At 36.7% G+C, this 26,385-nt stretch overlaps 1 protein-coding gene across 2 annotated transcripts; it reads left to right on the top strand.

Annotated features, from left to right (window-relative positions):
• The first annotated feature begins 3,581 nt into the window (after nucleotides 1-3,581).
• shtd (anaphase promoting complex subunit 1) lies at nucleotides 3,582-26,055 on the top strand. Of its 2 annotated transcripts, XM_081765371.1 has the most exons (3): nucleotides 3,582-3,815; nucleotides 14,295-14,430; nucleotides 18,542-26,055. In XM_081765371.1, the coding sequence occupies exon 3, from the start codon at nucleotides 18,588-18,590 to the stop codon at nucleotides 24,486-24,488; it is 5,901 nt and encodes a 1,966-aa protein (XP_081621497.1). In that variant the 5' UTR covers nucleotides 3,582-3,815; nucleotides 14,295-14,430; nucleotides 18,542-18,587; the 3' UTR covers nucleotides 24,489-26,055. The 2 variants fall into 2 exon arrangements, with proteins under 2 accessions (XP_081621497.1, XP_081621496.1); XM_081765370.1 differs by lacking the exon at nucleotides 14,295-14,430.
• The last annotated feature ends 330 nt before the right edge of the window (nucleotides 26,056-26,385 follow it).

The following is a 26,385-nucleotide window of genomic DNA, read 5'->3' as shown; positions in this document are numbered from 1 at the left end:
GCTGAAGTCACAAATGTGAAGAAAGACAAGAAAGATTATTAAAAATGTAGAAAATTTTGTTGGACTAAAGATACAGAAACAAAAATTAATGTAAGAAAAGAAAAAAAGCCAAATCCATAGATTAATTCAGGAATTAATCTATAGATTGAAGAAATTCAGGAAAGGAGAAATTGGGAAAGGGGAAGTAATTCAAGCATGGAACGAATATATAAATAGCAAGAAAGATGCACACATAGCGAAAATGAAAGAAATAAGAAGTTTCAATGAAGAAATAGCAGAAGAAATTAAGTCAGGAGGAAAAGAAGCAGGGAAAAGATTTTAGAGATATGTTAGGCAAAAACAAAATAAAACAGAGAAACCCCATCCTTAGAAATGAAAAGGGAGAAATGCTGAAAGACAGGACGGATATTGAGACGTAGTTAATAAATTGGGCGGTGAAGCAAAATTATGAAGAACGGATAAATGAAACAAATAAAGTAGTAAAAATAAATAATAAGAGTATTGAAGAAGAAAGTCAGGAATTAACATTTAATATTGAAAATATGGAAATAGAGAAGGCTAGGAAAAAGCTAAGAAGAGGGAAAGCAACAGGAACAGATGAGGTGTCAAATGAGACGTTAATAAACCTAGATAACATATCTTTGGAAAGTTTAGAGAATATTATGAATAATATACTTGAATCAAGAACCATTCCTCCAAGTTGGAAGCAAAGATTAAGTTAATATCTAAAGGAAAAGGGAAAGGTAAACATGACAAAAAATATAGACCAATAGCTATTACTAGCTGCGTATATAAGTTCTTTTGCAATGTTCTAAGAGACAAATTAATGAACCTGCTAGAAAAAACCAAAATATTAAGTGAGTTACAAAATGGATTTAGAACAGATAGAAGAACAACAGATAACATCTCCATTATAACACAATTGATAGAAATATGCACAGAAAGGAAAGAAGATTTTATAGTAGCATTTATTGATAATGCAAAAGCGTATGGTAGAGTCAATAGAAAGATATTATGGGAAGTAATGGGAAACTTAGGAATCTCAAAGAAATTTATTATGTTCCTTAAGAAATTATATAAAGATAACAAATACAGATATGAAATGAAAAACATTAAATCAAAATGGATAGACAGTAACAAAGGTTTGAAACAAGGATGTCCTCTATCACCAGTTCTATTCCTTATATATATACACGAAGTGGAAGAAGCATTGATCAAAACAAACAGAGTGATAGAATTAAGATTGCAAGGAAAAGAAATATTAAGAAAAATCACTGGCACTCTATTTGCGGACGATGTAGCTTTGATGAGTAATAAAATAGATGACATTAAGGAAATGCTAGAAACAGTATTTAGGGAAGAAGAAGAAATTGGTTTAAAAATAAATTTAGAAAAAAGCTAGTTCATCGCTTTTAGTGGAGTCATAGAGGATCAAAATATACTAGCAGGAAACAGAGTAATAAACAGTACTGAGAAAATAGAATTTTTAGGAATTACACTTGAAGAAGAAGAACAATGCCTATTTGAACACAAGGAAAAACTGAAGAATAAAATACAAAAATATACAGCAATTATAAAAAAAATAAAGCAATGTAGTCATACAACAGATATGAGTTGACAAGAATTATTTGGAAACAAGTAGCTGTACTGGCGCTAACATATGCATATGAAGTAATAACTTCACAAATTGGTTTAGGAGAGTTAGAAAATTAGAAAGAAAATATGATCAAGCTACCCGCTGGTACAGAGAAAAAAATATAAAAATTGAAAAAACACACCGAAGATACAATTAAATAGAAAGCACGGGAAAATTGGTATGAAGAAGTAGTCAAAAAGAACAGTTTGAAAGGAATATACACATACAAAAAGCGTTATGAGAAAATAAATTATATGGACAATGATTTAAGGAGCACTTTGCTTTTCAAAGCCAGGTCAGGGAGCCTTGAAACAGGGTTAAGGTTGAAAAAAATTCAAGAAGTGAACGAAAAATGTCCAAAAAAAAGATGTAATACTAGAACACTTAATTTTAAAATGTGAAGAAACTCTAAAAAAGAGGAAATCATGAAAATTCAACGATGACATGGAAAAGGAAGGGAACATGGTTAAATTAGCTTGGACGCTAGGCTTTAATGTAAATGGAAAAGAACTAACTGAGAAAGAAACAAACAAAGAACTTTTAGAATTTTGGTGGAAAAAGAAAATGGAAAATGTTAAATGAGAATGAGAGGAAGAGAAGCAGTACATATTCATTTTTCTCTCTAGTTTTTTAGAAACTAAACTTTTGAAAGAAGGAAGAAAAAGTCCTTGAACTTGAACCTGAACATCGTCAACTGTCAGTAGTACTACTCTATTAACCTTGGTTTGGAGTTCGACAGTGGCCGTTACGGCGAGTGTCTCGTGTGTTGTTGTGCTCTATGAGGAAGAGAGTGGAGTGGGATTTCCTATACACTTACACTACACTTACATTTTCTTTTCCATTTACACGTACATACATCCCCTTCTTTTTTCTACTGTTTGTTCTTTTTTCATTTTACACTCCCCACTTTCCTCTAACTTTTTGCCCGGTTCAAATTGGCTTTCAGCCCTCTTTCACTGTCTGAATTTCTTTCCCGATTTTGACTTTTTCCGGACTTTTACCTTTTTCCCGATTGTGTCCTTTTTCTTCTCCAATTATGTCCTGTATTTTATTCAATTTTGTTCCTGAATCACAAATCCTGCGTGTGAGGTACACATAAGACAATTTTGTGTAACTAGCACACATAAGTATAGAGCTGGTGTACCTACCTATTTGACCGGTAATGGTCTACGACAAGATAAGGTTCAGGTTCAGGTTCAGGTTCAGGTTCAAGGTATTTCCCTTCCTTCTCTTCGGAACAACCTTGGTTCACTGATGCCAACCAGTGGGAAAAATCCCATATCGTGGGAGTTTTGACCTTATTTTCTTGGAAAGGGATAAAAAGCAGTATATATGGAATTTTTCAAGAAGATCGAAATTTTACGGCTTATTTATTTAGATATTGTAAAAAGTAGGGATGGGCAAAACCGGTTTTTATAAAAACCGAAAACCGGTTTCTATAAAAACCGAAAACGAAAAACCGACATTTCGGTTTTCTCCAAAACCGGTTCGGTTTTCACCGAAACTGGTTTCGGTGAAAACTTTTGGAAAACACATAAAACTATTTCTGTGGAAATGGATTCGGTTTCCGGAGAACAACGAAACACCATTCTGGTCAAAAATAGAACAAATTTTGGAAAAAAAAACGGAATCAGTTTTGAAGAAAACCGAAACCGGATCAGGTGAAAAACCGAACCGGTTTTGGAGAAAACCGAAACCGGTTTCGGCGAAAAACCGAAAACCGGTTTTTTGAAAATGTTCAAAAAACCGAAAACCGAAAAAACGGTTTTTGTGCCCACCACTAGTAAAAAGTGACTAAAAGAAAGAAATTTAATTTTTAATCTTATAGTATATTTTTAAATATTATAACGTGGGAAATTCATACGTGAAATGGGACTTTTTGCCTCTCGTCATGGGATTTCGTAATGTTTCTGGTTGGCATCACTGCCTTGGTTTGGTATGCAACTTCCGGTGTATATACTATTGAATGTTATCTGTGTATGCATGTATGTTATTAAATACCGGTAAACATCAATTTATTCTTTTCATGTTCTGGCTTCTATTGCTGCACTCCTCAAGGGATTGAAAAGGGAAGTTACGCAAGTGATCCCATTTGTATGAAAGATTATTACCTGCCAAATTAATAAAATTGTATTTCAAATCTGGAAGCTGGAGGGTTGTTTAGAAGCAGTTAACCAAGGTATTCTGTTTTTGTAATTTGTAGGCCTATTTTATTCTTTTGTTTTTATGAGTTTCATTCAACTATTGTACTCTTTCGGTTAACGTAGACAATGGGATGTGAATGAGATAATGAGTCTTAAAAGAGTAATGCATAACATCCTGAACGGGTCTCGAACCTGGGAAAAAAGTTTTGCGGGACCCAGGCGGGATAGTTTTGGAACTGGAGGCCGATACAAAAGACAACCTAGCTTAGCCTAATTTAATCTAATGTAACCTGAACCAACAAAAGATACAGGGCACTAGAACAGACTGTTCTACCAAATTTTGACATTTCTTACATTTTCAGGTTAGGTTAGAGCTTTGTATTTCTTTTAGCAGAGCACGCACTAGGCCTAAATGAGGAACTCCATTAGTACTTGTAGATTTACTTCAGGACGGCTCAGTTTAATTATAGTGCGAACGTATGGCAAAAAAAAGTACAGTGCATAAAACGAGCCAAATTGTATTGGGTGACGAATGCTACCTAACTTAGTCAGAGGAGGTGGGCCCGAGCGTTAGCGAGGGGCTGCGTCCGTAGAGTGGGCGCGTCAGCGACGGGGGATATACACATAAACGAGGATTGTGGAAGAGCACACTTAAACATACAATGTTTTTACTATACTCACACTCTCATTCAAGAAAAATGTTTCACATCGTATTGGCTGAAGGTGTACAGAGATGCTCCAGTTGGTGTGTTTACGCAGAGACGCGAAATTTCACATGATTTTAACAAAATGGGTCTCCCTAACCCGAAACTAACCCTACCTTACTCTACTTTGTACTTCCCTGCTATATTAGCGATCCTAAAAATTGAGGATTATTACATTTTCGTAGCTGAGTGATTCCATTTCAAATCGTCTAGGGTTGTCCACACGACTCTCTCAGATTGTTTATTTTTTAAAATGAAAAACTACATACAAAATTATTAGACCCTTTTTATCTTATTAACAAAAAAAAAAAAAAAAAAAAAACTTCAATATACAACCTTTCAAGATAACCATCCTTCTCTCGGATTGCTTGAAAGCCTGAAAATTAAAAGTTCTATTTTAGAGAAACGAATGTACTTCATCTGATTTTCACTTACCTTTGCACACTTTGTAAACTATGCAGACCACAGTGCAGAAATGTTGCCAACTAATTAAACAAAAGATTTTATATGCTATTTTGTGCTAAGAAATGAATAAACAAACTGAAGTGAGAAACAATGAGATTAAAAATGAAATTGCATGAGTTTGTGATAGGAGAATAAGGAACCATTTTATCTCGTTTGCAGTGGTGTACTCGGAAGTTCTGAAGAGAAAGGGGTTCAACTTTTGAAGGTTTTCTAATTTCAAGTGCGCGTGTGTGTGTAAGTATCTCAATATCGTAATCGTTTATTTCTGCATAATATCTTTGCTCAAAAACCCGAGGTAATAGTATACATGAGAACCCCCTGATCTGCGTTTCTTGTGTGTTCTATTACCACTTCTACATGAAATACCATAAATTTTCTACGTAGTACAATAGTAAGAAGTATCCATGTGCACAAGACATGCGATATGCATTAAATCCCCCCCCCCCACACACACACATAGTCATAGATAAAGTACAAGGGCACTACACATGCAGATATAAAGTACAGGTACGTTCTTTTTTATTTTCGTATCAGTCGATAAGTAAATAAAAGTCGCTTTGTTACCCCCTTTGTAAGTTCGTACATACTCAATGAATAATCCCTAAAAGTATGAGCGTCCTGCTCCTTCGGGAACTGATGCAGCTTCATGTATACTATATCCAAACCCGAAACTTCCCTGAGTGCGCACTGCTCTCCTGAATCTTCGAACTACTATGTAAACATAGACACGTACCAGGAGGAAGAAGGGGAGAACCACATGTTAAGTTTCTTCTACCAGTGTAAATTACAACTAAAACTTACTATCTCCACTCCTAACGTTTCCTCTAGCTGCCAATCTAGTAAAAATGTTAGGATTTAGAGCCACAATTACATGATGACTTAGTTGCCCTACTAGTAAATCTATGATTGCATGAATGTATTAAAGTTTATTGTCCCCTTCAACAGCAAGGCTCTATGAGATATTGACCTAGTCTAACGAGTGATCCGAGCTACACGAACTTTCTCCGGAAATCGAACGCGGGTCACCCGACCGATGATGCATACGCGAATCATATAGCCACAAAGGAGTTAATTATCGGACCTAGAAACATTTGCAGTTGTACTCAACACTTCTATTCAAATGAAATGAAATGAAATGAAATCTTTGAGTTTTACGTCCCACGGTTATGCCGGTTAGGCTAAAGGAGACGGTGATAATGAGAGATGAGTGAAAATGGTGGAATGAAGAAAGTGGGAGGAAACGGGAGAACCCCGAGAAAACCCACGAGCACGGTGTTTGTCCACCACAAAGTTCACTTGGCGGGGGCTGGGATCGAACCCGGGACCCCAAGCACCAGAGGTGAACGCTCTACCACTGAGCCACCGCGCCCCCCCACTTCTATTCAAAATTGAGTTCTTGGTAGGGGGGGCGATGGCTTAGTGGTAGAGCGTTCACCTCTGGCGCATGGAGTCCCTGGTTCGATCCCAGCTCGCACCAAGTAAAACTTGTGGTGAACAAACACCGTGTGCATGGGTTTCTTCGGGATTCTTTCGTTTCCTCCCACTTTCTTCATTCCACCATTTTATTCATTTTCGTAAAAAGATTTCATTTCAAAATTGGTGAGTTCCTTGTACGTTTTCATTACAGACGAGCGAGTGTTTGGAACAAGCAATTGTTCATTTTTCAAGAACTTGAAAACTGCAGAGTTTACTTATTTATTGAATACAGAACTTATAATTTTTATTTCCTTTGTTATATGTAATGAAATATCTATAAAATGTATTTTGAATCCTCGTGACTTATCCTTTCATTTGATATCTAACAGAAAAGTAACGCCGTAAACAAATATCAGTCATGAGAGTATGAAGACTATCGACATTTTATTCATCAAATTCCAAGAAACTTTTTAGATTCTACATAGGAATAAAGACACATTATTTAACATGCATATAGTACCTCATCTTAATTTCGCTGCAGCCAGAAAATAATAATAATAATAATAAAAAATAAGACTCAAAAGTTAAGCACATTCCTGTCCAATATAGGTTCTTAAATGTTGAAGATTCCTTTGTGCATTTGATCAATCCTGGCATCGAATATTCAGTTTTTGCATCTCTCAAATGGTCATTTAATCTGCGCATTTTGAAAGACTGTATAGGAATTATAACTGAAAAAAATAACCTCAGTGAATGAAATGAATAAGTAACTGTGTAATTAATAAGTAAAACAGGTTTTATCCTCTTTGACTTCTCTCTCTTTTTCTTTTTTTAATTGACTATTTCCTCATCTGTAATGAAAGGTCAAACAATGATCTGAAATACTATAAGGAACTTAATATCTTCAATATGAACAGCGAGTACACTTAATTTCTCTTTTTCTTAGCCCATTTTCATGAAATGACATAATTGTTTGACAACGATTCTTTGTGAAAAACTGAAAAATAACTATAAGTTAGCAACACTGAAAGTGAGACTAATAACAGTTGATTCTCCCATAAGCAAATAGTACACAACAAATGCAATATATTATGGTAATTAATGTATTGTTAAGGCATAGTAAGAAGATTTAGATTCCGACTCAAAGTGTGTATCTATATGGGATCGAATTCTTGAACCAAGGTCAAAATTGTAAGAGAAAACTGTTACAACAAATGACAAAATACGCGAAGTTCGCGCCACAATTTAAAGATGTCATCCAGCGAAGTCAGCAGGTTACCTGCTGCTCCGAGTTATTCTGTTAAACATAAACAAGGCAAAGTCGTAAGGGCAGAAGAAAATAAAAGAGAATAGTTTATCAAACGATATCAACGTTGTTCATTTCACTTGAAGAAAATTAAGACCTTAAGTAGCTAATTTTCATGTTCTCATAGAATAGTATATTATACATTATTTATTTACTTTGTAGTATTGAAGTTACTATCGGTATGTTCGCATGATACAATGTAAGAAAGCACATCAAGAAATTGAACTTAATGGGGGAAAGTACCATCTGTTTTCATGGATATCCGTAATGATTTAGGTAATAGATGAAGAAATAATCTCCCATAATGATAAATATGCTTGCTTTTACATACCAGCGCCATCTCTTTATCGTTCAGTCGATATACAACACATTGTAGTTTCATCTGTAATTACAATTTGGAGAAAAATAACAATGTTCAATTGCTCTTAAAGGAGGGGGTATCATGTAGTATTTGGGTATTTTGCCCCATATCACGGTGATGGTGTGAGAGAGACGAGTAACCACATCGCAGTGGCAGAAATACATGCCCGTGCTGCGGCAGAAATATTGCGGGAAACAGATGAAACAATTTCCTCTCCAGCAATCAGCAAATAGTCGTGCGCGCTGTGATACAACATCGAGTTACGCGGTTTGTTTTTGAAGGGGTCAAAGGACTATGAAAGACGCTTTAGTAACATAATCGCAGTAGTAGGAAGCATATAAAGTAGTGTATTTCGTTGGAGGGGCAAAATTCGTCTGTTGGTCCAGTAGGAATCGCGCAGTTCACTCGCAATGTTGCCACTTTGGTGAAAATTTTGCCAATTCAAACTTTTTTTATTTTTGTCCTCACAAGCCATATCAACCATTTGCTTCTAGCATTGAAATCTACTCGATAAGGTCTCTTGAAAATGTCAAGGACTTACGTTTCAGATTATTACATCCTCCTTTATATTATGATGAAGAGCTGGAAATTTCACTAAGACGCCATGTTTGGCTGCCATTTTCTCAAAAACCACACCATTTAAAAATCTGAATTTTTTTACAACTATTTGAGAAGTACCTAAAAATTTAATATTTGTTAACCATTCATGCGGCTCCAGCCCCTAACTTTCGCAATGAATTACTGAAATTTCGATTTTTGTACTTGGAATGGAAATATTTCCTATGGGCATCTAGGTCCTGTATACATGGCGATTTGAAAGACAGTATGAAAATTTTGAGAGTTGAATCCTGACATCAAATCAAGCAGCAAAGTTCCTATAAATGTGAGTCGAATTACGTCTTGTTTTCAACTTACAGGGTTTCCAACTCGGTACCCAAAAATCGGCTGGTGACAATGGTAAATAAAATATATATTTCGCGTTAAATCAAAACCTATGCGTTGAAGTTATGATCAAAAAGTTGATTTGTATCAATATGATGATTTCTACGTTCGTAAGGGCGATGCAATTCAGTTGGCAGTGTTGTCAACTTGGTAGAACTTAGATTTGTTTCCAAATGTCACTACGTGGTTTTTATTTGATACTTGGTATTCATTAATGTTTGTAAACATCACATGAAGCACAATTTTCCGCACATCACCACAATTTTCGAAAACTTACATGTATTTCATTAAGAGATTTTATTTCGTGCGTTATTGATAGTTTGCTACATTGAGTATGAATTTCACTTGATGTCTACCATCATTAGTAAAACCAAAATGTCGAATAAAAACTACGTCTGTGTAAGTTGTCATAATAATAGTAATAATAAGAAAATTTCTTATTATTATTATTATTATTGCAGAACCACTCGTAACTCTACTCATGAAGTTCTAACTTGTTCAAGAAGTTATGCTGCAACCACAAAAAAGTTTGATACATGATTCGGTGTCGTCAACATCGTCCTAGTGTTCTCTGAAACCATGAAAATTGTTTTGACTGGTAACATGACATTGTAGTGCACTAATTACACACGTCCTATTACAGTAAGGACCTTATTAAATGTGTTAATTATGCTAAAAGGCATAAGAGGATTGTGTACAGAAAGAATTCTCAACAAAAATTTTCTTGCTGTAAAATTTAGGGATTACGTACAACCTGACTGCCCAAACGTACTATTAGGGGAGAATGATTATTTGTGTAAAGGGTGCTTTGAATATTTACCTTGAAGAACGTGAATGTGTGTGTGTGTGATATTGATGACCACGGAAGAGAGTGCAAAGATGAAATTATGCACCAGCAAGACGAAGAACTTGTTACTGTGAATTTAGATTTGGAAATTCTTAACCAGACAGTTAACGTACTAAACATGAATGTGTCGCAATTAAAATGATCGTCATCGGTGAAATCTAGACTACGGCGAAGGATTCATCTCTCAAAATTTTTCATACTGTCTTTCAAATCGCCTTGTGTACAAGACACAAATAATCATCCTCCCCTAACAGTACGTTTGGGCAAACACGCTGTACACAATCCATATGTTTCACCGCAAGATAAAATTTTTGTCGAGAATTCTTTCTGTGCACAATCCTCGTATTCCTTTTAGCATAATCAACACAATTAATACGGTCCTTAATGTAATAGGACTTCTCCATTGTTATTCACACAAACACTGTAATTAGTGCACTACACTGTCATGTTACCAGTTATAACAATTTTCATGCTTTTAGAGAACACTAGGACGATATTGACGACACCGAATCATGTATCAAACTTTCGCAGCAGAACTTCTTGAACAACTTGGAACTTGATCCGTAGAGTTGCGAGAGGTTCTGCAATAATAAAAAAAGAAATTTTCTTCTTCTTCTTCTTATAATAATAATAATAATAATAATTATTATTATTATTATTATTATTACAACTTACACAGACGTAGTTTTTATTCGACATTTTGGTTTTACTAATGGTGATAAACATCAAGTGAAATTCGCACTCAATGTAGCAACTATCAATAACGCACGAAATAAAACCTTTTAATGAAATACATGTAAGTTTTCGAAAATTGTGATGATGTGCAGAAAATTGTGCTTCATGTGATGTTTACAATCATTAATGAATACCAAATATCAAATAAAAACCACGTAGTGTCATTTGGAAACAAATCTAGGTTCTACCAAGTTGGCAACACTGCAAACCGAATGGCATCGGCCTTATCCACATAAAAATTATCATATTGATATAAATCAACTTTTTGAATTTCATCATGACTTTAACGCATAGTTTTTAATTTAACGCGAAATATATATTTTATTTACCATTGTCACCAGCCGATTTTTGGGTACCGAGTTGGAAATCCTGTAAGTCGAAAACAAGACATAATTCGACTCACATTTATAGGAACTTTGCTGCTTGATTTGATGTCAAGATTCAACTCTCAAAATTTTCATACTGTCTTTCAAATCGCCATGTATACAGGACCTAGATGCCCATAGGAAATATTTCCATTCCAAGTACAAAAATCGAAATTTCAGTAATTCATTGCGAAAGTTAGGGGCTGGAGCCGCATGAATGGTTAACAAATATTAAATTTTTAGGTACTTCTCAAATAGTTGTAAAAAAATTCAGATTTTTACATGGTGTGGTTTTTGAGAAAATGGCAGCCAAACATGGCGTCTTAGTGAAATTTCCAGCTCTTCATCATAATATAAAGGAGGATGTAATAATCTGAAACGTAAGTCCTTGATATTTTCAAGAGACCTTATCGAGTAGATTTCAATGCTAGAAGCAAATGGTTGATATGGCTCGTGAGGACAAAAATAAAAATGTTTGAAGTTTGCCACCTCCAAGTTCGTCCCCCAATAACTAATCACCATTCCTCGTTTAATTGAAACATCCCGAGAACCGAACTTGCGTCCACAGAGTGAAAGCGGCTCTTTTAGCATGTTTGTGCACACAGAAGGAATAGCATAGCTGAATAAACAGAAATAAAACGAGCCCCTAAAAGTATCTCTCTCTAAGCAATATTCTGAGATTGGGCTAGATGCAACGGATTTAAACAAAGCTTCAACACTCTCTCTCTCTCTCTCACACACACACACACACACAAAAAAAAAAAGTTCTAATAACCTTTATGGGAAGATTAAAAAGGAAAACGCCTAATAATTGACCTATACCAAATCTTTATTCATACTAAGAGGGAAAAAAATTGTCTTGGATCATTTATCTGGAAATGAAGACTCGAGCCCTTTATGGGAGAGAACCATTTATCGCGCTTATCCCCACCCCCTAAAAAATTGGCTGAAGAATACTAAAGAATCGCGATTTTAACGAAAGCATCAGATTAGTTTAATTTCGCCTCCTTAGTGAGGCGTCAATCGGGACTTGAACCCTTCTCCTCCCTCTAAAGGAGTGACGTGGTCCAAAAAAGAGAGAGAGAGAGAAAAAACGGTTCATTGACTTAATTCGCATCCCCTTCACATAACCCTCTTGCTGTGTGGTACAGTTTACAGACCAACAATCTCCATAGGCCTCCAGACACCCTTCCTCTTAAAAGAGTCGTGATCTGAAAATATGTCACAACTATATTTGTTGCATCACAGCGATACAGCCCTCTTGCTGCACCGTGTCACTCTCTAGCCGCCTCTTCGACCGAGAAAAATATTAAGAATTCCAGAAAAAGATTCCGTCCCCTCTTAAACAGAACCATCTATATCTTTAGACGGCCGAGCTGGAATCCTCCCCAACCTATGATTCTCCTGCTCTTATATAGGAGTTACAGCCGATGGTCACCAGCCAGACGCTTGGTTTAAAATATTTTAAAATTAACGAAAAATTAAAAGCAAGATTAGCGTTCGGTTCTGGCTCTCCCCTAAGTAAACTGTTAAAAAAAAAGCCTGTTTCGGAAAGAAGGAAAACTGCTGTTACTTAACAATTAAGCTACATAAACAAAATAGTATTAAAGACAAGAATAAATATAGATTATATGTACTGTAATAATTAATTTACCCGGCCGGGATTTCTTCCTAAATCTATATTAACTAACAATACATAAGATATACAAGAATAATAAACAAAATAGTAATTACAAATATTCCTAGCAGCTCCCTGAGAGGGGATTGCAAGTTAGCAAAATTTTCACCAAAGTGGCAACATTGCGAGTGAATTGCGTGATTCCTATTGGACCAACAGACGAATTTTGCCCCTCCACCGAAACACACCTATTACTAACGTAAGTACACTTGTTTCTCTACAATAGAACGTTTAATTTGACTTGTTTTTCAGTTTTTCGAGCAATCCGAAAGGACAGCCATTTTAGAAGGCTGTATATCGAAGGAGGTTTTTTTTCTGCAAAAACAAAAAATACAGGTCTAATAATATTGCATGTAAACCCCATATAAAAGAAATGAATGAAATCTGAGACTATGATGGGGACCAATTTTGTTTTGCCTGGACGATTTTAAATGGAATCGGTCAGCTATTATTACGGCTTTTCTCGAAAACCTGGCCTACTTCGAAATAAATGGTGCATCAGAGACTATGAGTATGCATGTAAGCGGGGAGAGTGAAAACATACTGTGTTCCTTGTGTTACTAGATAACTTATGTGTCGGACAGATTTATCTGTACGTATCATAGGATAGGTTAGGTGTTGCATTTACAAACACTTTAATGTGGGTTTTCACAGTTATACGAGTTCGTATAGTACATGTAGCGGTTTCATATTTGTAATGTTACATATGTAAAATAAATAAAGTTTCTGTACACTTGAAAAATAGTTCGCTGGCGGAAAGTAATATCTAATACAGTCCTTTTTCATATGCACTTGTAATGATTTTACACTAGTAAACCTACACTTGTAAAATTAAAATACGACTAATAAAATTAGAATTCTTACCTTTGCACCCGTGAATCTTTTTCATTATGTAGTTTGTTAATATTACGACTCGCTCTGGAGTCACGTTTGTAACTTTTTTATTTAGTTGAGGGCTGGAACTGCTATAATACCATTGCTGTCTGCTCTGCTTATGTAAGTCCTGTTAAGAAAATGATTCACGGACCTTTCTCGATTTCTTTAACCTTGTTCGCTTTACTTTTCCTTACAGTTATTTTTGCTCGTCTACGACACGATAAGAACTGCTATTTTGAATAACGGGTTGGTGTTAATTTTTATCACAATGCACCCTGGTTTCTGCCTATATTTGCTCACTATAATAAGTGAAATGTATACATTTACACCTACGTACAAATTCCTTTTCTTATTACATCGTCTTTTTTGTATTGGTACAAAAACTTGATCAGAGAAATGTTCAGACTACATTCAACAGTGTGCATACCACAGTAGTCAGATCAAGATTTTTATCAATCCCAAACTCTGATATGACTTGGATTTAGTAATTTAAAAGAATTTCCTGAAGTGAACCTGTGAACCTAATCCAAATCCATTAGGGTCTCTATACTTATGATATCATAAAAATATAGTTCCTTATATTACATATTGATATGAAGTTTCCACTGTTTTGCATATCTTCATGTACTCGAAACAGCCCCAAAGAAATAAATTAAACTTGGGTACTCAGATAACACACGAGGGTATCATTAAATGCAACTCCAGAACGGCTTTTAGATCTAATAAGGTGCATATATTAGTTTCTGCAAACTTTCCTTTTCAATGCGAATATCTAAAAGTCTAAAATTCTTTCCTTCTCCCATGATATTATGCACCAAGATGAAGGAAGACGATAATGGTGGAATAGCGAGAATGGATGGAAACAGGAGAACTCAAAGTCCACGCATATTGTTTGCTCAGCAAAAAGCCCACTTGGCGGGAGCTGAAATCAAACCAGGGATCCCACGCCCACGAAGTGAGTACTCTACCAATGAGCCACTGCTCCCCTCGCCTTTCCGTAACCAATTCGTCAAAATAGGTATAAACAGTATATGTTATAAAAGTATATAGTAAGATCATTTATAAGAACTCATCAGTAAGTCACTGGGATATGTATGTATGTATGTAGGCTATATAAACTTTATAGCAATTAGGCTAATAAGTTTGTAGCAATATGCGACCCTATTCTAATCTGCTTATTAATATAAGTACGCGGTCAACTTGAGAGTGAAATAAAAAATTCGTAGTAGACAAGTTAGCACCAAATGGTTCAGGCTAGATAAACAACTCAAGCCACCCAATCTGAGCTATAGTAAAACTGACCTGTAATATATATATATATATATATTCGCAGGTCAGTTTTACTATAGCTCTTTCAGGGGGAGACTCATCACACCTAATAGATGTCGGTTGAGTTTAAAAGTCACCAACGGTTGTTAGTTAGAAACTCTGATTTCAGCACAATTTATATCAAGCTCTTACTAAGACCTTTCCATTGGGATTGGAATTTCATTTCCATTGGGATATATATATATATATAATATTCCTTCGGTTGTATGTTAGGTTTAAAATGAAGACACCATCAATCATAACGCTGTAGATAACCGCAAGGACTAGCTTGAATAAATAGTACAAGTTAGGCATCATATAATCGGTTTCGGACACTGCAAGTCTGATGTTTCGAAATTTCATTTGTAGGAACTGACGTGTTGACATTGGTTTGTATTTGTGTACTTCAAGTCATTTATCATAGGTTGATTTCATTGTTATTTTGTAGTTACTTTCACGTATGTGTACTCTGAAGAATTGCTAACTCTGATGGTTTGTTTACTTGTACTTATGAGAGTGATTTGTTAAGTTCGTGCAAACTCAGATAGATGGCACCACAGGTGGATAGCATCATTTGGAAGAACACAGTGCCCGTTCTGCCAAATTGGGGCAATGTTGTGTATGTGGTGTACGTTGTAGCGAATAAAGTGTGATTTCCAAGACAGTGGGTGAAAGAGAATTTCATGTCTTAATAAAACATTTTTTGAAGGATAAATCACCAAAAAAGACCAAAGAGCGACTCGACGAACATTATAGTGAATTTGCACTGAAAATAACAACAGTGTATAAGTGGTTTCGAAACTTTCAAAGTGACCGTCTGAGCACAAGTGATACAGAACATGCTAGACGACCTGTTGCGTCCATCACTTCGGAAATCATTGACAAAATCCATAATGTGATTACCGCTATGGATGGTAAAGAGTACAGGTGCGTGAAATTGCTAGTGTCGTGGGTATTTCGAATGAACGGGTACAATATATTTTGTATCAATATTTGAAGATAAGAAATCTATGTTCTAGTAGCGTTCCACTATTGCTTACGGCGGACCAGAGATTGAATCGTATGATGTGTTGCGAGAGCAACTTGAAGCTCTTTCAACGGAATCATTTGTCACTGAACGAAACATGAATACACCACTACACACCAGAAACCAATGAAAGTTGATACATTGGGTTGCTAGCGGGGAATCTGTTTCAAAGAAGGCGAAGACAGTTCTTTCAGCCAGGATGATGATGATGATAACTGTATTCTGCGTTTTGCAGAGCATAATCTTGATTGATTATTTGGAAAAGGGTAGAACAATAGCAGGTCAGTCATATGAATCGTTACTGGACCGTGTGAAATCCGAACTGCCAAACAAACGTTTCACACTTCACTCACAGAAAGAGCCTGTTTCATTAGGACATAGCATTTAGTCACTCCTTCGGCATTTTAGCTACGACTCCAATTTGTCCGACATCCCCCTATTTCCCATAACGGGTCCCTCGAACTATTTCTTGTTTACGAATCTCGAGAAAGGAGTGGCGGAAAGGCAATTTGCCTCAAATGAAGAGATCATTGCAGAAACCAATGCTCTTTTGCTGGATTAGACAAATCCTATTATTCCCAAGGAATCGCCGAGCTGGAACATCGATGGACGAAGTGTATTAACGCCAGAAAAGACTGCGTTGAGAAATAAAACTGGTTTGTCTCCAGAACTTCTGTAGTTCTCATATTTGTACGTACTTCTCAAATGACTCTTGTACATGTAGAGTGCATGAAAGATAATTTTGCAGTCAGGAAATATTATTATCTTTCGAATTGTAAATGAACGAGATCCACGTAACCATATCAGTATGCTGTTCGTAACCTGCGCGTCGAAAATACGATACGACTCTTGCGTAAAATTGATATTATATATTAATGAAATTTGAAAATAAGTCGGTAGAATGTATTCCCGTATATCCCCATATTAAAGAAATTAATTATATAAAATTCAGGACAGCTAGGTATAGCATTTTTAGTTGTCAGTGTAGGAAGAGAGTCTTCAGTTAGCTTAATGTAATTTATATGGATATCACATAAAGAGGAAACAAATTCATTTAAAGTTTAATCCATTTAAACGTATATTCATTTACTTTTCTTGACCAGTTTTTAACAGATAATTGATGTATTCAAAAGTTCTTTCTTTTTTTCTTGACTTGAGGTGGAGGTAGCCAGATCTCATGTAAAGAACAAACAAAACGGGGGTTTTCTTCCAAAAATATGATTTATTTGAGAATTATAAATATGAGATACAAATTTTCTGTAGTTTTTTTTTTTTTTTTTTCGATATTTGTTGTTGATTGTGCTAATACATTTCTAAATCAGACAAAATAAGAATATGTGTATATTGAATTTTAGCTTGCTTTCATTCTAGTTATTTCGTACAATTTTGATTATCGTGTATTTTTTTTTGTTTGTTTGTTTGTTTGTTTCTTCCAGTATCTGATATCAATAAAACTTTGTTAAGAAATTAGTTCGTCTTTAAACACTACCGTACAAGTTTTATATTATTGTTTATTTAATATTTAACTTCATATAGTAAATGCGAAAAAGGAATAAGAAACTTTCGTGACTGGAGTGTAATTTTGGCAAGAGCTTAGAACTTCCGAGGATTTTTTTCTTCAAGCAATTTTCCGTTGTCAGATGCTAAGATGAAACTTAAATCATTTAGAAGATTTCCGTGTCTGCATCATGAAATAAGTAATAGTACTCAGTGTTCTACTATTTGCTCAAAAATTAAGTTATTTTTTTTCTTTTAACCTTGATTTAATCATCTATAAAATTATTAAATGACTGTATTTAAAATATTGTTTGTATCACCACCGTATATAACAAAATTGGCGACTTATATTTCAGGTGTTTTATTTACTGTTCAGTTCCTTTGAGTGCCATAAACATATTAGTGTTACTTGTCCAATATGTTAAGAGAATTGGTAAACATTTAATGCAGGTCTACTTATTTACTCTGTTCTGCTTTAAATGTGTGAAAAATTCTGAAATATTATTCCATACGCGAAATTTTATTTCAAATTCGGAAATTTAAATAATAAAGTTTGGACACAATTCGTTGGGATTTCGTAAAAAGTGGAAAATCAGGAAAGTTTGTTGACAGTTAGTAATTATCTTGTGTGATGTTGAAATAAAACAAAATATGTGATTCTATATAAAGGTATCTAAGGCTACCTGAAATTTAAGCTGTAATGTCAGAATTGTAACTGATTTAAAATACAGCCAATAGCTATTTTGTAAACTTTTGCTTACAGACCTTTGGTTGAGAGGTGTGATTTTCAAGTAAGATTCTTTTAATAGTGTTTTAATTTTAAATTACTTGCTAATTAGCTCATCAATAAGGGGATGTACTCACCATATCGTTAAGTAAAATTTATTGTAAATCACTTGCTAATTAGCTAATCAATAAAAAAGTGTATTCACCACATCGTTTAATATTTTTGATCTAATATTTGAGACCTCTCAAAGTTACTTGTTGAAGCGTTGAAACCCAGTTGTGAAACTATTAGCTAGATGAATTTAGTAGAATATACTGAAACAAAGAATCGTAGATTATACTACTAATTATAATTAATTTTTATCTCTTTGACATAGGACTCCGAGAGATGGTCGAAATATCAAGATGGCGCTAGAAAGATTAAATTGGAATGAGTAGCGCTGTTCTTAGTTAATTGTACAGGGTAAAATTATTGTAAAATAAATAATAAATAAATTTGTTCTTTCAGGTCGCTCTACTTTGTGTCAGCAAATCTGGATGAGAAGAAGGAAATAATGATTTCAGCCTCCGACCCCCAGGTGTTTGCTCCTCATGGTCGGAAGCATATGGAGCGACACCCAGGGGAAGTTGTGCTACCCTCTACCCATCCACAGCTTCAGCCGGAATCTTTTCTCCTGCATCGACTGAGCCAAGTGGCTATTTCCGAGAGTAACAAAGAATGGTGGACAATAAAATCAGGTGCAAACGGAGACCATCAATACGAAGATGAATTATATGTTTCCGGAAAAACAGTAGTCTGGAGTCACGGAGTAGTGTCAGGAGAAAATAGAGCAGTTTTGCGGTGTTATACGAGTGAAAATGTTATTCATCACGCCTTATGGTGCACTTTTTATAGTTCAACCGAAAATTCTTCTTTGATTAGTGGACCCTTCAGTGAAGAGCCAAAGGGTGAACCTATGCATTGTGTTTGTGTGGTCGACACTAACAATGTGAGTACTTTTACTCTCGATGGTAAGGACTACGTAACTTCGTTGCCCTTCGAAGTGCAAAGTATTTGGCAAACAAAGTTCGGTGTTTTGCTGGAAGCAGTGAATTGTAATACAGTAAATGATCCGATTGACTGTCATACGTTACATGGTGTGGAATGTGGTCAAGTGCCAACAGTGTTTTCGTTGTCCCATCCGCTAGATGAAATTGCGCCTGTCGTTTCACAGAAGAGTGGTGCGCCAGTGACGTACATAACGGATTCTTCACATAAAATAGTGTTCACTAATGATAATCCTTCGATATGCATGACGTATGATTCAAAAACTGGTCTTCATAGTGTATGGAAAGTACGGAAATTGCTACCAGAAGAAAGTCAAAATTTAGGTACTAGAGTAGAACATTCCCAGTTGTTGCAAGACACACATGCTTCAGATACTGTTAAAAGTAATTTCACAAGCTCGAACCAAGCGTTTGCAAGTGTTTTATCCCATATTTCGAGTATTGTAACATCACGAGATCGATTTCCAACCTTATATAATCTTCATGACACTCGTTCTGCTATTGGAAATAATAATTCAAATTCGGTTCAGGCATCTCGAGCTCAAAGCCCGATGGCAGCACTCAGTCGATGTCAGTCACCAAGCATTTCTGATACAAACCGGTTGATGTTATCGTCGTCTCCGCAGGGATGGGTAACACGAGCAATTCAGAAAATACGTAGTCCTTTCATGGCCCCAAGTATTTCTCATTCTACTGGTAGTGTATCCCACCATGATAAAGCTCCGTCCTCATATTTTACGATTGAGACTTCTGAAATGGATGCGAAACCCCTGTTGCCAGAAATTTGCTTCGAACATCAATGGACGGAAGCACAGAGCTTTGTGAAAGATATGCCATCAGGATGTGCAAGTGAAGTATTCTTGAGTACTAACTTCACAGGACAGACTTATCTTTGTTACCTGGTTTTGTCACAATTTCAGCTTGTGTGTGTGCAACTAAAGGATAACAACTTAAGCTCACAGAGACTTACATTTGGTGCTGCCACTACTATTTCAGCTAGATACGCTACAAATTTGCCGTTACAGCACATGATAGCTGTAGTAGACTTAACTGGATCGGTTGTGCTCTATTCGGGTGTGAATTTCATTAGTAAAGTGTACATTCCAGGCATAGCTGCTGCAGTGCTTCAACCGTCATATATATCTTTCAATCAGTTTTTGTCACCGTTTCCAAAGAGAAGCAGCCTTCTTTCAAATCACCCAGCCTCGGCAGTGGAACCTAATTTTGATGAATCAGTTCATTTATTATCTCCTGTTGTTCCTGATACGAGCCACACTGCGCCTAATCTCGACACATCTTCATTTGATGATTGTCCGTCACAGACAGGCCTCGTCAAACTTCGAGATTCTGTTGGAAACAGAATAACATTGGAATATAGTAATGGATCATATTTCCGTTTATCAATTCCTCAGCTGTGTTCGTCTCGGGTAGTTTCAGACTGTCTGTCTGCTTTGAAAACTGTTTTACAACACGATCTTGCAATGCAGTTGTTTATAAAATGGTACGGAGTTCGCAATGCCCCAGGTACACAGAATATTTCTGAAACATCCGAATGGCAGATGTTTATTGGTGTTTTGTTTGAGCTCATGGGTTATGAAGTGGATAAATTGCCTGTCATTCATCAACAGGAACCAGAAGGATCTTGTAGTCCAGTTGTTGTAACAAAGAAAAAACGAACACTAGACTGTGGATCGGAAGAAGATTGGGAATATTTGCTGACCTCCAAACATCACACTACAGTTGGAAGCGATATGGCGGCTTTGTTAGGATTGGAGGTGTCTCCGTCGTATCTTGCCTCTGAGAACATTCCATCAGGAAGAATCAACTCTGATTCAGTGTTTTTCTCACACATTCCTCTTATTCTGTTTTCTCTTCATTTGGTGTACGAAGAGTTCAAACTGAATTTACTGTTGATAGAATCTTTACCACTGTTAGCTCAATTGCTGCATCAAATAGCATTTGATTTAAAACTAGAGTCATACATGAATCATTATTGGAGAGATTTTCCTCGTCATTGTCCTTTATTTGTACAACGTAAAAGTCAGATATATGAAGAAGACTTGTGTAAAATGCAGAAACCAACATTTATGTCCTCAGAACCGCCTAGCATCTTTAGCCATATTTATTTTGTTCTTAGAAATGAAAAACCTGCACCATTTCCATACATTCATCAAATCAACAGGCGCACAAAGGATGTTGTTCAACTTGTGAGTCTTTTGTACCACGAACCTGGTGAGAACGTAAATCTGGATTCTTTTGTGCAGAACGTTTATTCGAAAAGAGAAAAATCCGATCAGAAGCTTTCGGTTTCATCAGCCCTAAGTAAAGATAATACTAATTCAATTCCTGAAAAGGTTGTACTTCTAATGTCTGAGATGGGAATGACCCCAAGAGATATACAAACGTTACCTGCTGGTGTTGCTTTACTTCTCAACAGCGCAATTTATCAATGCCGTCAAAATCCGCCTTCCAATTGGCCAGAATCAGCATATCGCCTTATTGTTCGCCAGGACCTTGCTGCTCAGTGTCATCCAAAACAAACAAAAATCAGACCTACAAGTTTGTCAAATCTTCCATGTGGAAATATAGATGCAAGGAAGGCAGGTCGAATGTCTGATGAACAGGATGATGGTATGGAAGGAATGGATATGGAAATACTTAAGTTGAGGTTCAATAAGGATCATAGGGTAGCCGAAGTTCGTCGTTTGCTACAATCCTCTCATCCAGTGAGAATCGCCATTACTCAGAGACCGGAAGTATCCGATCATGAGTTCATAGAGGAACAAGAGAAGCATCTTTACGCGTTGTGCACTAGGACAATGGCTTTAGTTGTTGGGAGAGGAATGTTCACCTTACGAACAGCAGCACCGGTAATTACCGAACCACTTCCAATTCCGAGATTGTGTCTCACTGGAAAAGCACCACCTCGTGGCACTACAGTGGATCTAACACACATTGAAGTAGTTCCAAACATGAATCTTTGGCCCCTGTTTCATAATGGTGTAGCAGCAGGTTTGCGTATTAGCCCTAGTGCGTCCGATATTGATTCAACGTGGATTATTTACAATAAGCCGAAAGGAAACAGCGAAGTGCCTACAGAACACGCAGGATTTCTAATGGCACTTGGCCTTAATGGGCATCTGGGAAATCTAGCTGTGATGAGCACGTACGAATATCTAGTGAAATGCCATGAAATGACCAGCGTTGGGCTGCTTTTGGGGATTGCTGCTACCAAAAGAGGCTCAATGGATGTTGCAACAACGAAACTTCTGAGTATTCACGTTGAAGCTCTCCTGCCACCAACATCAATTGAACTTGACATTCCACAGAACATTCAGGTGGCCGCATTGCTTGGAGTAGGTTTAGTGTATGAGGGGACAGCTCATCGCCATATAGCTGAAGTTTTGCTCTCGGAAATCGGGCGCCCTCCAGGACCTGAGATGGAAAACAGCGTAGACAGAGAATCTTATTCTCTAGCAGCTGGATTAGCTCTAGGACTAGTTGTTTTTGGTCAAGGATCTAAACTGTCAGGTTTAGCTGATTTGGCCATTCCAGATACGCTACATTATTACATGGTTGGAGGTCATAGAAGGCCTTTGACGGGCTCACAGAAAGAGAAATACAAATCTCCAAGCTATCAGATTAGGGAAGGTGATGCTGTAAATATTGATGTTACAAGTCCAGGAGCAACGCTTGCACTTGGTATGATGTATTTTCACACGGGGAACAAAGCCGTTGCTGAATGGATGCGACCTCCTGATACTCAATACCTTCTTGACTTTGTACGGCCAGACTTCCTTTTACTTCGTGTTGTTGCAAGGGGATTGATTCTATGGGACGAGATACTTCCAACTTCAGAATGGGTAGAATCTCACGTTCCAGAAACAATACGTCCGTATTGTTTGTGCAAACCAAGAACGGATATGGTGGAGAATGTGGATTATGAAACAATGAATCAGGCCTACTGCAATATTCTAGCCGGGGCGTGCATGGCATTGGGTTTACGTTTCGCTGGATCGGCTAATAACCAAGCATTTGTAACTTTACTGAAATACGCAAAAATGTTTACCTCGCTGTCGGGCAAATCAATTGCAGAATTGGCAGGTAAGTCAACGATTGAAACGTGTCTGAATGTTATTGTTCTGTCGTTGGCAATGGTGATGGCTGGCACGGGAGAATTAGAAGTTCTTCGTATTTGCCGATATTTAAGGTCACGAGTTGGTCCGTTGAACAGTGTTGTAACGTACGGGTCTCATCTTGCCACTCACATGGCTTTAGGACTATTGTTTCTAGGAGGAGGACGATATACTTTGTCTACATCTCCCTCAGCTCTTGCAGCAATGATCTGTGCATTTTTCCCCAAGTTCCCGATACATAGTAATGACAATAGATATCATTTGCAGGCTTTCCGACATTTGTATGTTCTTGCAGTTGAGCCCCGCCTTCTCATTCCTCGTGACATTGACACAGGTCAATTGTGTTACGTTCGCTTGTCGGTAGTATATTTAGACACAAAATGGTACAAGAATCAAAGTGTGAAGCTGTGTGCACCGTGTTTACTCCCAGAATTGAGTAGGATCAAAGAAGTAAAAATTCAAGACGATAGATATTGGACAATTACATTCAGTAGAGAATCTAATTGGGATCAGCTTCAGAATCTCTTGGAGAACAATGGTTATTTGGATGTAAAGCAGAAAGCTGGATGCTTATCCTATTTGGAAGATCCGCAGGGATTCCGAAGCTTACTCGCTCAAACGCTTACTTGTGAAAAGGCTACATGTTGGACAGTTTCGCCTGCATCAGTTTTTTGTTTCTCATCTGACCCAACGATGGTAAATTTCACGCATTATTTCTTAGAAAATAGTACTAACTGTAGTGATACGGAAAAGCAGTTGATTCAGATCTTGTCAACTTTAGTATACGAATGTGTAACGCAAGATAAATCCGGTATATTGTCTATTTGGATTGCTTTTCTAAAGGCTCTCCAGAATATGGAAACGAGTCCTGTAGTATTTTTAATGTGGCAGTTAAAAATCCTTTTTGCGCAAGTTCTCACATGGAAATCCATACAGGGAACAGGAAGTCTAGTCAAACCGGGAACACTTCTCATATCTCCAGACTTTGCTTTGTCTGTATACAACCAAGTGGAACGTAAATTAGAAAAATGGGAAACAGATTTAGTTCCGCTACTAAAGCAATATATTAAAGGAAATCCTCTAAACAGTGACGAAGATAATGTTAGACTTGTAGTGTATTTGTCGTTCTATGACATTCCTTCAGCAGAAAAGCTTTCTCCGATAGAAAAAGATAAATTGAATCCATTTGTATGTTACAAAAAACTCTCTGCTTTCAATTTGTCAGCCAGTACGACACTGAAACTGTCATCAATACTGTGTGAATCTGAGTAACAGCAAAGTGTTAAGTTGTAAACATTGAACTTTCAAACACTGTAAGTTGTACCTGAATTTAGAAAAGGAACTGCGAAACGTTAATCAGTAACAATTGTAATTCAGTTCATAAGTAATAATAATTATTAGATTCAGGAATAAACAACTGGGCAAGTCGTGAAATCTAATATAGATTTTCTGTATTAAAATTATGTTACATGTGTTTTATAGAGCGAATTGAAGAAGAATTTTTGTGTGTTTATACACGTTTAATCTCATTTCAGATATTTCTTCTAATGGTATATACAAAAGTTTTCCAAATATACACATTCCATTTGTAAATCTTTCCTCCTTTTTTAGAAACTGTAAATGTAGCAAAACAGCTGTTATATATATATTTTTTTTTTTTAACGTAGATCGATCGTCACCAATGGTGCATACTCATTTGCCTGTACATTTCTTTGTCAGTAAGTTCCGAACATTTGGGACATAGTTTGGTTTGATGTAGAAAGAAAGCACTTTTGCATAAGTTAGCGAAGATTATACTTAAACTTCACTGAACCTATCTTGGTATACACTGTTATTCAGTAATAGTAATGGCCGAATTTTTCAATGGGAACTTTCATCTTCTTCAGCAATGTTTTCGTATTGCTTCTACAGTAGTACTCTCCAAACCTTTCTTTAAGGCGACACGCTATTAGTATACATTTTTACACGGTACGCATTTACGTTGATTGTAGTGTAACAGGGATAGTTTATTGTGAAAAAAAACAAAAAACGTTAATACGAGGGCTATCCAGAAAGTAGATTACGTTTTGGAATAAAAAATCAACAAAGTATAGGAAACAAATTTTATTATATACAGATGAAAGCCACACACAAATACTACTTTTCGACATAGTCACCATTCAAATTAAGGCATTTATCGTAGCGATGTACGAGCTTGGAAATTCCTTCGTCGAAAAATTCGGCCGCCTGCGACTTCAACCACTTCGTTACCTTTTCTTGCAGCTGTTCGTCGTCATCAAAACGCTGCATAGCCAGCCACTTCTTCATTGCTGGGAATAGGTGGAAGTCGCTCGGTGCCAGGTCGGGACTGTACGGCGGATGAGGAAACAACTCCCACTGAAAAGATTCAAGAACTTCACGCGTGACATTTGCCGTGTGGGGCCGGGCGTTGTCGTGAATCAACAAGATCTTAGAGCTCAACATTCCTCTGCGCTTGTTTTGAATTGCTCTTCTGAGGTTTTGCAGAGTTTGGCAATACCTTTGAGCGTTTATTGTAGTGCCTCTTTCCAGAAAGTCCACCAAAATCACACCTTTTCTGTCCCAAAAAACAGTCGCCATCATCTTCCTTGCCGACATTGTTTGCATGCATTTCTTGGGTTTTTGGGGAGAACCTGTGTGCCCCCACTGCATTGATTGCAATTTCGTTTCACAGTTCACGTGTTTCACCCATGTTTCGTCACCAGTAACGATGCGATCGAGTAAAGAGTCACCATCCTTATTGTAGGCGTCCAAAAAGTGCAACGCTGCAGCCATTCGCTGATTTTTGTGGTCCTCTGTCAAGATTTTTGGAATCCATCTTGCACAAAACTTGTGGTAACCAAGCTTTTCGCTGATGATTTCGTGCAACAAACTTCGCGAAATTTGTGGAAAACTCAAAGAAAGTTCCGTTATTGTGAACTTTCGATTTTCACGGACTTTAACATCGACTTTTTCGACAAGTTCGGCAGTCACTTTGCTGGGTCTCCCACTTCGATCTTCGTCGTGAACATTGGTTCGGCCATTTTTAAATCTTATGACCCACTGTCGCACTCCACCTTCAGTGATAATGTTGTCCCCATACACTTCACACAGCTGCCGATAGATTTCTATCGGTTTACAGTTTTTTGCTGTCAGAAACCTTATTACTGCA

This window comes from Thermobia domestica, chromosome 7 (genome assembly GCF_964235325.1).
Source record: "Thermobia domestica chromosome 7, izTheDome1.hap1.1, whole genome shotgun sequence".
Classification (NCBI taxonomy): domain Eukaryota; kingdom Metazoa; phylum Arthropoda; class Insecta; order Zygentoma; family Lepismatidae; genus Thermobia; species Thermobia domestica.
Note: the sequence above shows the minus strand (reverse complement) of the source record. Positions and strands in the feature narration are given on the sequence as shown.

Excerpts from the sequence above, each read along its gene's own strand:
- shtd (XM_081765370.1), top strand. The coding sequence starts at position 18,588 with ATGATTTCAGCCTCCGACCCCCAGGTGTTTGCTCCTCATGGTCGGAAG.